The sequence below is a fragment of the Microcaecilia unicolor genome, chromosome 5, assembly GCF_901765095.1.
Source record: "Microcaecilia unicolor chromosome 5, aMicUni1.1, whole genome shotgun sequence".
NCBI lineage: Eukaryota > Metazoa > Chordata > Amphibia > Gymnophiona > Siphonopidae > Microcaecilia > Microcaecilia unicolor.
The window spans coordinates 322,675,122-322,689,909 of NC_044035.1; the positions used below are offsets into that span (position 1 = coordinate 322,675,122).

The 14,788-nt window shown below is 41.2% G+C and overlaps 1 protein-coding gene across 1 annotated transcript in view; it reads right to left on the minus strand.

Moving 5' to 3' along the window:
* PEPD (peptidase D) overlaps positions 1-14,788 on the minus strand; it is a 422,604-nt gene that overhangs the window by 380,972 nt on the left and 26,844 nt on the right. The window contains exons 2-3 of the mRNA XM_030204435.1: positions 7,642-7,825; positions 3,854-3,981 (exon numbers count right to left, since the gene is read on the minus strand). Coding sequence (XP_030060295.1) covers positions 3,854-3,981; positions 7,642-7,825 — 312 coding nt within the window. The remainder of the gene's footprint in view (positions 1-3,853; positions 3,982-7,641; positions 7,826-14,788) is intronic.

Here is a 14,788-nt window from a genome sequence, read left to right on the forward strand (position 1 = left end):
TGAACACTTGCTAGATGACAATCTGCTGTAAAAACCTCAAACTGGTTTACCCTAATGCCTAATCCCCTCAACTGCTGCATCACTTTTCGTTTTGCACTTTACACTGTACCAACGTCATTTTCTGTTCTCAAAAGCTGTAAGATGTACCTGGCAAGCCAATTTATAAAAACTGTAAATAAGTAAACTGGGAAAAAAAATAAGTCTTCACAGCCCTCTCTGGAAATTTACAATACACAGTTACCTATTGCACCTGAGATTTGATTTCTATTTTAAACACATACTGAAGCACACACAGACTTCTATTTTAAGCCAGTCCTTTTTGACAGCTTTAATCCAAGGAAACATCAGCTTATAAAGCTAAATGGATTATCTTGAATTAGTAAAATCCTTTTATCTTTCCAGATCATTCCTCGTATGCCTATTAGATCGGTCTGATCCATCCCCAAGTGCTCTAAATATCTATACTTTCTAATAATGATATTCAAGCTTCTTTAGCTATCTACACTCTTCTGCTCTGTCTTGAATACTTTTTATCCTCTCACATCAAGAGAGATTTCTACCGCTTCTTCCTTTCCTGTCTCATTTTTCTCTCTTAGAAAATCTCTCTCGATATTTTCAATATCCAATTGCTTGCATAAATATGTTAGCTAGTGGGGGCTGATCTGAAGCCCTACTTCCCAGAAAACCTAATCTCTTTGCCAACACTACTTTTGCCATTACTGTAAAATCGGAATGACAAAAATAAACACTTTTTTTAAAATGACCTTCATATGGCTAAGGAAGGATTAGGAGTAGAACTGAGTTACTTGATATCGGCATAGATGAAGGGGGGTTTCCTTTGGTGTGGCGGGGAGGGGATATAATGTACTAGACAGAAGAAACATATTTATAATACTTAGTATGATGTTCTGTGTATTGGTTTGACAGTTTTGGAGCTAAGATAAATGGTTAGCTAACTGTGGAAGTTCCTTCGTCAATGGTATAGGCTTAATCCTACATTGGCGGGGAGGGGGGGGGGTATAATGTTTTTTTTTTAAAAATTTTGATGATGGATTGTAAGAATTCAATTTTACTAAGGACGTTTTCATATTTGAGCCTCTGTATACTTAGACAGTGGAATGTATTTTATTTGGCTTGTCATCAATAAAAAAATGTTGAAACTAAAATGACCTTCATATGGGAAAAGTGGGTGCCATGTTGCCATCACAGGTAACCAGATCTGGATTCTGATTAATGTATATTACATAGCTAGTCGTAAGAGAAAACAGAGGACTAAACTAATTTTCAACAAGGTTGATTTGAGCCCATGTTTGCTACTTTGTTAAAAAATAAACCACCACCACTCATACTTAGATCAATGAAAATATTGCAGTTTTCTCAGTGGGAAAACGTGGGGGGGGGGGGGGGTGGAGGGAGCCTAAAATCAGTTCATGCACTGATGCAAATCTGCAACATCTAATATTTGTCATCAAATGCATATCTTGGCACCTCATTACATCATGATGGACATACACAATAAAACAAACAAACAAACGAGACTCGACACAGCTCTTATGATGAGCAGACAGCCATACTACAAGAAATACCACTTCTCAATTTTTAAACACACTTAAGACAGACAGACTTGTTATATTGTGGCTCTGTTGAAGACCAACAACAAAAATGCAAGCGGGTTTACAAAATAGATACACTGCTTAAATGAGAAATGGAGACAAAGGCGAAAAGGACCTCAGATAAGTGACATACAGTAGTCGCGCTGAAATATTTATGCTCATATGAGCGTCACTATTTATCAATCATTGGACACTTTCCCGCCTTCCTCCACTGTGCCAATTATATATCAAAAATCTTTAATTTACAAAAATCAAGCGTTATATGTCCACAATAACAAAACTCAATGCCACTTAGCTGTAAAGCGGTTGCAATTGGGCTTCCCTGCCCAACGGTCCCGTTTCGCCCACAACTGGGGCTTCTTCAGGGGAAAAACGAGGGGACCCTCAGCATACCCTGGTAAAACAACTGGACAATCTCGCAAACTACTACCCCCGCAGCCAACTCTGCATGTGGGGACAAAAACAGTGTACCTATTTTGTAAACCTGCTTGCATTTTTGTTGTTGATGTTATTTACTCAAGCGGGAGTTCCCCAATTGAATAGTGTTATCTGTTAAAGACCAAACACACAAATCCTAAATATTAAATTGGTATGTGACTATCTCAATATATAAAAGAGGAGAAAAATCATGTGCTCAAATATTCACCACGCTCAACTTTGTGGCCATCACCTTCATCATTGCAGCTCAGTTAACTTGCAAACCCAAAAGAAGCAGGAAGAATCTTCCAAGAGAAAAAAAAAAAACCCAAGCACAGGCCATGCTAAAAAAAATTTAAAAAGTTACACTGCAACCTCTTAAATAGAAAGCAAAAATTTATTTAAACAGACTATTCTGATATTTAAAACATGAAAGCATCTTCTTTTAGCAATGTTCAAGATCGCACATTAAAATACAGATATCTCCAGTGTTCAATCAACCCAAGTCATAAATGTAGTGTGCTTGTTAAAATGAAAGGATGATATTCTCAGGGGAGGGAAAAGTTAGAAACATCTGCAATAAGCAAGCCAGTGAGGCTGTAAAGTAACCAAGTGGAACAAAAACAGAAGCCTATTGGTTTTAAGACTGCTCCCAATACTATGGCATTGGATCATGGTTTCAAAATTTATTGGAAGTAAGTGCTTTCTGGGAAGAAAAGATGACTAGCAGAGTGTGAAATATTGGCTGTAAGGTGCTTTTATGGTTCATAGTGTGTTCTGGCAGGATTGAACCGTACACATTAGACAAGATTTGTTGTGAAATATGGTGGCAGTATTCTCCTTGACAAGAACTTTTGTTCAAAAGCTGTAGTTAAATTTCATGTGAATTCAATAGAAATATATGAAAATAGTAAAAAATAAAATAAAAACAGAGCTACAAGAGCTAAATTGACAGGTGGGCAGCTCCTCATGTTAAAGCCAGGAGCTTGGAATATGAAAGGACAATCTCACATACCAATTTAATATTTAGGATTCGTGTGTTTGGTCTTTAACAAAGCCACAGTATAACAAGTCTGTCTGTAATCTCTTACAGTTCCTCTAAAGCAAGTCTGAAATATAAAGTTTATTCAGCTAGAAGAATCTCTTGCTATAAAAGATAAGTACATAAGTATTGTCATACTGGGACAGACAGAAGGTTCATCAAGCCCAGCATCCTGTTTCCAACAGTGGCCAATTCGAGTCACAAATACATGGCAAGATCTCAAAACAATACAAAATCTTTTATGCTGCTTATCCCAGAAATAAGCAGTGGATTTTCCCCAAGTCCATTTTAATAATGGTCTATGGACTTTTCCTTTAGGAAGTCGACCAAACCTTTTTTAAACCTCGCTAAGCTAACCACCTTTACCACATTCTCTGGCAACGAATTCCAGAGTTTAAATTACACACTGAGAGAAGAAAATTTTTCTCCAATTCATTTTAAATGTACTACTTTGTAGCTTCATTGCATGCCCCCCCCCAGTCCTAGTATTTTTGGAAAGAGTAAAAACAGACGCTTCACGTCTACCCGTTCCAGTCCACTCATTATTTTATAGACCTCTATATCTCCCCTCAGTCATCTTTTCTCCAAGCTGAAGAGCCCTAGCTATAGTTTTGACTTGCATTGGCTATTGGCCTACTGCTTTCTGTTACAGAGTGTAACGGAAAATGACAGAGGCTGGTGGAGCACAAACTACATCAAAAGAAGTGGTCTTTTCACAATGTCAATTAAATAAATTAAACTGGAGCTGTAAAAAATAAAAATCTGCAGAATAAGATCTTACTTTCCCATCCAGACTGCGTAGCTCTCCGGGAGTCTGGGGACAAAAAGAATAGATCTTCCTGTATTTACTTCAATTGCTCCAAAGCAGTTTGATTCAGTCACACCAAAGGTCCAATGGAAAAACGATTCCTACATAAAAGGACAAAGTGCAAATTAAATCAACCTTAACTAAATGCAAAAAAATGAAAAGATCCTCATTATCTGCAAGTTCAGCTTTACACAGTAGTATAGTTACATAGAAAGCAACAGCAGAAATACCAGATTGGTTCAGTCAGTGGCGTACCAGGGGGGGGCGGGGGGGGCGGGGGGGGCGGTCCGCCCCGGGTGCACGCCGCTGGGGGGGTGCCGCGGCGCGCACCTGTTGCCCTGTCTCCGAGTTCGCAATTCGCATGTGTTCACTGCTCCCTCTGAGTGTGCCCTGGAACAGGTTACTTCCTGTTCCGGGGCAAACTCAGAGGGAGCAGTGAACACATGCGAATTGCGAACTCGGAGACAGGGCAACAGGCGTGCGCCGCGGCACCCCCCCCCAGAAGCGTGCACCCGGGGGGGGGGGGCGCATCGGCGATCCGCCCCGGGTGTTAGCTAGGGTCGGAACGCCACTGGGTTCAGTCTGCCCAGCTGAGGTTCCTACACTTTGGTTTTATGAAGCTTACTGCACTCCTGCAACCCTAATAAGTCCTCCATCGTCTCACTCTACCCCCAAGCCTTTCACCCAGTCTTTTAACTCTTTTCCTACCACTGCTCTACACCAGCCTCCAGCATGCCAGCCTCTACTGCTTCCATCCGTAGACTATGCCAAGCCTGGTTTTCATTCACTCTCTCTCTCTCTTACAAGATACATTAAATCAGGGCAGAGCCTGCATCACATCAAGTATGGTTGTCTAGAATCTTTGCTCTCCCTCCTTGTCACTAAATACATTCCCTCCGGTTTTGTTTGTGTCTTAGTTCAATTTTAGAAGCAAACGTTTGTGCAGATGTCTGAGAGTAAGCAAAACAAGACAGACATGGCTTTTGGTACCATGGGAGGAGGAAAACGGGCAAAGAAAGACTTGCTGACTCTGGTCAACATGGCTGTGCCACATGAGTTTACAGGAACTCACTGAACTGGCTTCCATTAAGAAGACAATCCAAAACAGATTGTTCTTTCTTGATCTCCTTATCTAATTAGCTCCTCTCCTCAATTCTGAGGTCTAAGGAAGTGAAACATAGATTGGGGGGGGGGGGGGGGGGGGGGGGGAAGAGAATAAGTCTTCCTTTCCTTTATGTAAAGTTTCTTATTTGATGGTTTTTGTACCCCTGTTTTTCATGAAGAAAATGGATACTTGTGAATTATGTTATAAACTTATACATAAATAATTTTTTTTTAAAAAGCTCTTTCCAGACCAGAAATGAAAAGATGCCACAGAAGCAGCTTCTCTTCACCACGGTAGAAAAACAACTGCCGTAACTGTGCTCTCGCAGCGGGCGGGAAGGCACTCAAACATGAGCGGTGGAGAAACTCTCACACTCCACAAAGCTCTGTTTTAGCTTGTTACAAGGTCCAGACCGAGCAATGTGGGATTGCATTACCCAATTGTGAGAATTATGGCCTGCTTGTCCTTGGAGAAATTACATTTCTAAGAGCTGTTTAACTTAGGAGCCTTAAAGATTAGAAGTTGTCTCTTCAGACAGTTTTGAATATAACAAAATTTTGGAAAGTTCTATAAAGGAGGTTATAGATAGATCTACTCTTAGTTTCTTTTGTCTTTTTCTAAAGACAAGAAGCTGTGCTTCATCTATCTTTTAGTTCAACTAATTGTAATTTCTTGGGTGATAAGATTTCAATTTTTCCACATAAAAATCAACACAAATCTGGAAGGGGAAAATTTTTCTGAATTATTGTTCACAAGTTTTGTCTACATGGGAAAATTTCAATTTAAATATCCCTATAAATGTGTTATTCTGTTAGAGAATACTAAGGAAGTTTCCTATGACCCGTCACCGTTGTAATTTTATCTTGACGGTAAAGGAGTTATTAGTGCAGAAGTTCCAGCCTCATGGTTATCATGGAGACTGTCCATACAATTGAAGATTAGGGTAATCCTATTGTTTTTCTTTACTTATAGTTTTGGATACCTTCTTAATGTGGTCTAGAAAGGATGGGACATGGTATTTGATATTTTTATATAGATAGATAGAGATAGAGATTTCTTGTAACATTATCTATGCTCATGATTTTTTTTTATAGTGTTTCAAAATTAACAAAGTTAAGTCCAGCTGTACAACACTGCAAATGAGAAAACAAAAAGTCAGCAACAGCCTTAAGAATTTTGCAATAATCTGAACTTCAAAGTCATTTGGAGGCCAAGGGATTCTCAGTGCTCAGAAAGTGGTACTCTGCTGGGTACTGCTGTACTTTTGAAAAGCAGGACTTATCTTCCTCCATCACTTCCACTGAAAGGCTGCTTCAGGTATCCACTATCTTTCTGCCATGAAATTATTCCCTAATTGCTCATTCAGTAGTGAAAAGAAGTTCTGAAATAAGAGCTGACACAGGAGTAACACCAGTAGAAAGTGTGACATTCTAGACAGCTTGATTCAACCCCCTCCCCCCCCCCCCCCCCCATGTATTTGATGTTGCAAACATTTCACCCTTCCTCTCCTCCTGGAAATCATTCACCACCTTTCAAAGAAGAACTCTGATGCCCTACCCAGGCACCAAGCTCCACATTAAATCTGAGGCAGCAAGATCTAGCAATACACATTCACACACCTCAACATACATAGAGGTTCGGTACGATCTCACTAGCCTCAACTGAATAGAACAGAAAAGAATATAAGGGCTCACTTCTTCATGAAGATGGCTGATAGAGGTTTATTTATTTGTTACATTTGTACCCCACATTTTTCCACTTCTTTGTAGGTTCAATGTGGCTTACATAGTACCGGAGAGTAGTTGCAGACTCCGGTGTATACAAATACAAGGTGAAGTTGTTATAGGGTAAGGGTCATGTGGTAGGACCACATAGAGGAATCGTTCAACGGGAGAGTTCGGTGATGGCCATTACGAACGTTTGCGTTGTTGTGTCGCAGAGATCAGGCAGCTTCCTAGTGAAGTGGATGAAGCAAATACCTTTCTTTAAAAAATATACGCTTAAAGTCTATTTATGAACATTCCTTTCCATTTCAGGGAGCAAGGCTCTGGAATATGTTAACCCTTGAAATGAAATATGTACCATCATACTCTATTTTCAGAAAGGTCTTGAATACTTATTTATATGAGCAGTGATAGGGATGATAAATTATTGGTTGTATGGTTAGCAATTGTAATTTTTCTTGATTGTAGAGATTGCTCTAATCTGAACCGCTGTGAATTCCTTTTGCGGAAACTGGCAGTATATAACACACACACACACACAGAATAGAATAGAGAACATTCAGGCAAAGGTATAAGCGGTTTGGTAAATAAATACAAAAAATTTTAAAAAAAATCAAAATGTTAGAAAAATGCAGGGAATGTACTCCCCACTTCCACCTCTTTTGGATCATACCACCCACCCCTGTTCCCAAACAGTTTCAAGTTCTTCAGCTGGCCAAAGCCTAAGTAAAAGCCATACCTTTCAGTGTCCTTTCCTGCCAGCAGAAGTCTCTACTGCAGTACATAGTTCCTTCTATCATTAAAGAACCAAAGCCATCAATGTGATGCACCTCAATCTTTACAGGCTAAGAAACAGGAACCCATGAGTCACATAAGTGGCAGAAAGTCACAGGGTTAGCAACCACTTACAGAACAGGCACAGACTTTCTTACCTGGCGAAAGACAACACCAGTATCAGTACAGTATCTTTGGGACTCCTCCCCTCCCTGGAGCAGGACAATGGCATTCTGCTGGAAATCCTTGTTATTCTTCAGTCTATCACACAACCGCCTTCTGTTTAAGGCAAAGAGAGCCTTTGGAACTTTCAAGGTCTCATTCCCCAGCCAAAAAGATGGTCTAGTCAGAAAGAGGCAAAAACATAAAATCAAATCAAATGACACACTGAATAGCAGATTAGGTTTGAGGAGAGGATAAAGTCACGCTGTGCTAAGCAATATCAGGATGTGGGCCCTAGTTAATCAGGTAAGTAGCATGAAAATGTCCAAGACAGCATAATGTACAGCACATACAAATAAAAAGACCAGATAAGGGTTGGATCAAAGACCGTGCTGTACACTGCTATATAGAAACTGATTGGTTCAGTTCTCCTCAAGTCAGGTCTTTCATTCTCCAGGTCAGCTGGAGGCTCAGAGTTAAAATGAGCCCCAACCACTCTCACTATAGTGATTAATCTACATATTTTAAGGAAGATGGAAAGCCTATAAATAAAGGATCATCATGCTAGGATATTAGCTCTGGTTGTTTCTGAACTAGAAGCCCCCAAACATAAGAAGCCATAGTCAAAAAAAAAAGAGGAACGGAGATCTGATCTACCAGCTAAATACTGAAAAAAAACAGAGAAATTAACACAGGGCTAATCCAGCCCTTGAGAATCACACGCTAGTCTGATGTTCAGCATATTTTTAAAAATGCAAAATATGTTTACACACAGTGAAGATAATGTATGCTGCTCTCATGTGCATTCACTGTGGATATTTTGAAAACCAGACCTGTTTGTATCTTTTGGGGACAAAACTTGGCCACCTTCATATTAAGGGCTTGCAGGGAACTGCTGCTTCTTGCACTCACTATCACTGCAACAGATGAGCTCTCATCAGATGGTGGTGAATGGCAGGGCGTAGTAAAAGAAAAGCTAGCTAAGATACAGCGGACAAGGTTTCAGTTTCTGTCTAACCCCTCCCAGGGACTGTGATGCAGTGGCGTACCAAGGGGGGGGCAGTCCGCCCCGGGTGTACGCCGCTGGGGGGGGTGCCGCGCGCCTGCCGGCTCTTCGTTTTCATGCTCCCTCTGCCCCGGAACAGGTTACTTCCTGTTCCGGGGCAGAGGGAGCATGAAAACGAAGAGCCGGCAGACGCACGGCACCCCCCCCCCCCCCAGCGGCGTGCACCCGGGGTGGGGGGGTGTTCGCCGGGGGATCGGGTTTTTTTTCGCCGGGGGGGGGGGGCGTCGCACCCAGGGGCGGGGTGCATCGGCGATCCGCCCCGGGTGTCACCCCTGTAGGAACGCCACTGCTGTGATGAACTAAAATGTAAGCCTCATAGATATTTGATTGCTGATGTGTGCAATAGCAAATTCTGAATAAACCTTGAACCTTAAACCTTGAAATCTTTGATTTGGGCCAAAACACATTAGCCAGGTTTACAAAATAAAGCTAACATTTATGCAAAACCTTCTAAATTGAACATGCAGGCTCTTCACTTTTATTTTCTTAATCTTACAGTATCTTAACTTTCCAGTTTATTCAGAACCAGGACTAGAATTCAGATTCCAAAAGCCTTTATTCACAGCTACCCGAGGATAAAATATTTCCCCTATTTTATATTCTCCTCCCCAATCTACAAAACAAATACTGGAACAGGTCATTAATAACAGTCCTGGGCTGTACCAGAGATCTTTCTGGACCCCCACTTGCACATGGATTACTCTATTGAGATAGACATGGGGGAAGCCACTGCTTGCCCTGGGATCGGTAGCATGGAATCTTGCTACTCTTTGGGATTTGCCAGGTACTCGTGACCTAAACTAATCTAATCTGCATCTTATATACCGCACAAATCTCAGCAAGAGGGTCAAGGCTGTTTATAATGCAAGAAGCTGCACATAAGTGGCCTAGTGGTTAGAGCACGGGTCTTGCAATCCAGAGGTGGCCGGTTCAAATCCCACTGCTGTTCCTTGTGATCTTGGGCAAGTCACTTAACCCTCCATTGCCTCAGGTACAAATTTAGATTGTGAGCCCTCCTGGGACAGAGAAATATCCAGAGTACCTGAATGTAACTCACCTTGAGCTACTACTGAAAAAGGTGTGAGCAAAATCTAAATAAAGAAATAACAGATAAATTTATCAAAAGTCTTCAACTTCTTACAGTATGTAAGAATTTCACACAGTAATAGCATGAAAAGAGAACATAGAATCAATCTGATGTTTAAACCTTATATTTTTTAAAAACAGATACCTCAATAATAAATTTTCCCAAATTCTAGTAGAATTGTAAAAACAGTGAGAGAAAAATTGAATTAACGATTCAGAAGAAATCCTATGCAACACTTCAAAAACTAAACAAACTGCTTTTAAAGATAATATGTGAATGAATGCAGAGCCAATGCAGCTCTCTAGGATGGCCAGAAACACTATCAGATTTCCTTAATCGAAAAATCAGCCTCACCGCTGTATACTGTATAAGCTGAAGTTTGGTAACCAAATTAGATATTACCAATATCTGGACCAGTACAGAACAATGTGCATTTTGAAAATAAGACCTTGTTAACCTCAATTGATGCATATGAAAAAAGATTTCTTCCAAACTTAACTAATCTGAGTCTCAAAGGTCAATGACGAATCCAAAATGATTCCCAAGACCCTTGATTTTTTAACCACATTTAAAATTATTTCATTGGACAATACTAGATTAAAAGCAATACCAATCACAAAATTGGAAAACCATAACAACTTTGTCTTGGCCTGATTAAGTTGAAGCATGCATGGCATTTCTGGATTTTATTCAAAGCACAGAAAAGTATCAGATATTTCATTCAGCGGTAACATTTTCTGAAATTTCTGGTAGCACTGGAAATGTCACACACTGGGGGCAGAACCACTGGAGGCCGCGTTAGGTCTGTGGTAGCTCCAATTTGCTGCGCAACAGCCCTTTAATAAGAGAGACCCTTAAAGAGGAACTTCTCAAAAAAAAAACAATTTTCAGCTATATGTCAGTAGAAGTTGTTTTTGTTCACCATCAACTTCAGCAGTCACCCTACACCCGTGATAAGTGCTAATTCTTGCTGCTGCAAGCAACACAGCTGAATCTGCTGTGGTTGTGGCAGTGACCAAAAAAATGCCCTATTCTGAAAGAAAAACAGGAACAGAACTACTAATCTGGGAAGCACCAGAAACCTTCTTTGGACAGCTGCAAATATGACGGCTTATGCTCTCAAGTGCTGGCAAACGCCCGTAGTTTTACAAAGTACTTTGAAGATCAGCCCTCACTTTCATCAGCAAAGAGAAAACAATGAGCTCTTGTGGTTACACAAAAAGCAATTTTTTTCTACTGTAGCGTCTGAATAAGAAAACCTCCCGCTAAACCTTACTACAGTCAACAGATGTCATGGATAAAGACATGACAGAACACTGTAGCACTCTCATCTATTGTGTACGTATAGTACAATGGCGTGTAGATAAAAGCTCTGAATAAGGCACCTAAAACAAGTGCAAAATAGAACATTTCCTTGTCTATAAGGGCTTAAGTACATCAAGCATATATTTCTTAAATATTCTAAGTCTATTGTACTAGTGATGAAAGCTGTGGAGAAGGGTATTGGTTCAGGGACAACAACTGATACATCTTATCTGCTTTGGAAAAACTGATGGCCACCAAGGCTAGAAATGGATTGAACTGAAGGAGAAATTGGTACCTTCCACATCTGATTGCATTTCAAAATGGATTTAAACCCAGCAGATAGAAGCAGATAGAACAGGGGAATCTGAGGGGGGGGAGGAGCTGAATTAATTTAATTTAACAATTTAACACGAGCATTTAAATTCAGCTTTACCTTTCAGCTCAAGACTGAAGGTTTCTCTATCATCTCTCTCACAGCCATGACAATAGAGGAAAACGTTTCTTGGTTTAAAAGCCAAACCAAAAACACAAAACCTAAAATTCTTGCCTTAGGTGGTACATATGTGTTGAAATATCCATGTAGATGTTTGGTATTTATAAATAACGTAAATTATGTATTTCTTGATCCAAAGAAAATGCTAGAATATATAATTGCCAAGGATATAACTACCAAGGAAAAAGGGAATGTTTCAGCCTGAATAATCTCACAGGATAATATGCTGTTAAAATCTACTAGCGTGCCTAATATGCTCCCCTCTCTGATTGATTAATTTCTTATTTTGTTCAAATTACCTGTATCTTGTCCCTCTCAACAATTGTGGTCAATATATTAACTATCTTTGCTGTGTTTTTCTTACACTTTCCAATCTTTGGAAAGGAATAATTTTGTTACTTAATTAAATATTTCCAGATTCTAGCATTTGTATAAATATGAATGTAATATTTGAAAATGCATAAATAAAATAATTAAAAAAAAAGCCAAACAAAAAACACAAACACCTCTGATATTCAAGAACACTTAGAGTAGTCAGTGGGTAACAACTGCATTAGTGGGTCTTCCCCCCCTTTATCTGTGCAGTGTTGGCAATATGAGCAGCAATATTTATTATTTGATTTTGCTCACAATTTTTTCCCTAGTAGCTCAAGGTGAGTTACGTTCCAACACACTGGGTCAGTGGTTTCTCAAACTTGGTCCCAGAGGCACCCCACCCAGTCAGGTTTTCAGGATACCCACAATGAATGTTCACAAGATAGATTTGCATGCAGCGGGAGGCAGTGTATGCAAATCTCTCATGAATATTCATTGTGGGCATCCTGAAAACCTGACTGGCTGGAGTGCCTCCGGGACCAGGTATTTTATATAGGTATATATATGGGGACAGTTCTCCATTTTAAAAAAGTGTGGCGGTCTGAAGGCAGGGCTAAAAGTTACACAGAATGGCATAACTTTTGTCACTCTCCAGAGAAATAGTGTTTTCAAATCTGAATATAAAAACAGCGTCCATACTGCTGAACACTAACCTGAAATATATTATTGCTCTTTCACCTTTCAGTTGTCCAGCCTACATCTTCCTCTTCTCTGGCTAGTACTGATAGGGGGAGTTTCACTCTAGAAGAAGCAGATTTACTACAGCAGGAGACATTTAAAGGCTTTCGGTGATGCCTCTCGAGTGCTGCGGCTGGCACAAGCACCCTCAATGTCCGAGCACTTTGTAGCTGAAGCAGACCTAAGTGCTCCCTCAGCATGGCCCAGAACCAATCATTGAGGACAGGCTAGCTTAACCTATGGATCAGGCGAGGCTCTTGCCCAGGGCACCAGAGAAGGGGCACCAAACAACTGAGTCGGTGATGTCACTGGCCCTATAGGTTAAACTGGTCCAGAGCTTGCCAGGCGGCATTGTGTGTGCAGGGAAAAAAAGAAGAGCTGGCAAACCTCTTCCTCCTTCTGTCTCAGGCCACCCTCCCCATCTACCTTTGAAGGTAGTTTTCCCCTCCCTAACAGAGAACAGCGTTTCCCTTAATGCTGCCTGCATCAGCACCCTGACATCTCCCTTCTGCCATGCCCCTGTGAAACAGGAAGTTATGTCAAAGGAGGGGCCAGGGCGTGGCAAAGGGAAGACGCAGGGGCCGATGAAGGTAGCGTTAGGTGAAACGCTGTCAGTATTCAGGCGGGGAGAACTGCCTTTAAAAGGTAGACCAGGGGAGGGAGGGATGGGGAGGATGGCGCCAAAACAAAAAGTTGGCTCAAGGCACCACTTTTCCTTGAGACAGCACTGCAGGCACCAGTAAGGCTGGGGCCAGGCTGAGTTGTCAGTGTTGGTTTGGAAGCGGGGGCCCAGTTGCACGATGGCACCAGGATAACAGAGGGGGAACAGTCCTCGCAGTGTCAACACTTCTCAGATACTGGCGATACCAATGTCCTGGAGCTCCTAGCACCGTGTGTTGAAGGGGACCAATGTCAATGCTTCTTGGCTTTCGCCCAATGCCTGACATCAGGGTCCCTCGGTGCCAATGAGGTCAACGTTGAATCTGCACGTGTCTTCTGTGTTGGGTCCGATGCAGATCAGTCCTGGGGCCTGTTAGCAGTGCCATACGCCAAGGGAGGTGGAGACCTCCTTGATGTCGGCACACTCCCAGGGTCAGACTGTGCACTAGCAGCCATCGGGGTCGATACTTCCAATGCCGACGTCATTGCATCAGGCTTTTGAGGATCCAAAAAGTTCCCTCTGGCAAGCCTAATGTTCTGTGTTCTTTTCTGCATTTTAAAACAAAGAACACAGTTAGATGTGTCATGGCCAGGCCCCAGGCACCCCACACACCAATTGTGTGGATCACTGCTAGAGTTCACCTAATTGCTCTAGGTGCATCTTTTGAAGCCACTGGGAGTGTTCAGCGGCATGTCAAAAAGAACAGCGGCTAAATCAAAAGGCTCAATGATGATGCCATAAAGGGGCTTGCCTCAAACTGAGCTTGGTGCTTCAGCCTAAGAGGGCCTTGGCAGTCACAAAAAAAGAAAGAAAAAAAACTTAAAAAGGATGAAAACTCAAAAAAAAAAAGGAAGGTAAAAGAAAAAAAATACCTGCACAGGAAAACACCAGTGAAAAAAGCATCGAGATCAACAAGATGCAACCTCCTAGCTCCACAGAAAAAACAAGACCGAGGGTCCCACGCTCAGGTGGGAAGGCACTCACACATGCACGGTGGGGGTCACTGCCAAAAGATTCTAAAGGCTATAGAACACTGGGCAGCGTCCACACCAGGTTCCATCAGGATGACGTCAGCCATATGTAAGGATACCACTGTCCTGTTCGTCCTCGGAGAATAATCATAACCTCTAATTAAGTATGTTTATTCTTTTGCATTCTCTTACACCTTTGATTCACTTATTGGCCTTTTTTTTTTTTTTGTAAACCACCTTGATGGCCTTTGTTCCAAAAGATGGTATAACAAATGTCCGTCTATAATGATATTCTATGGACATTCATATTAAGATCAAGATATAACAATGAGATTGTTCAGACTTGAGCAGACCTTGCAGATGGTTATTCACGCACACACAAAAAAACTTATACTTCATACTCATATCAATGATCAATGAGTCGACTGGGGAGGACAGAGTAGATTCAGGCAACGAAAAATAGAAAGCGAAAAGTGAGCAGAAGCCCATGTAATACCCCATTAAAAA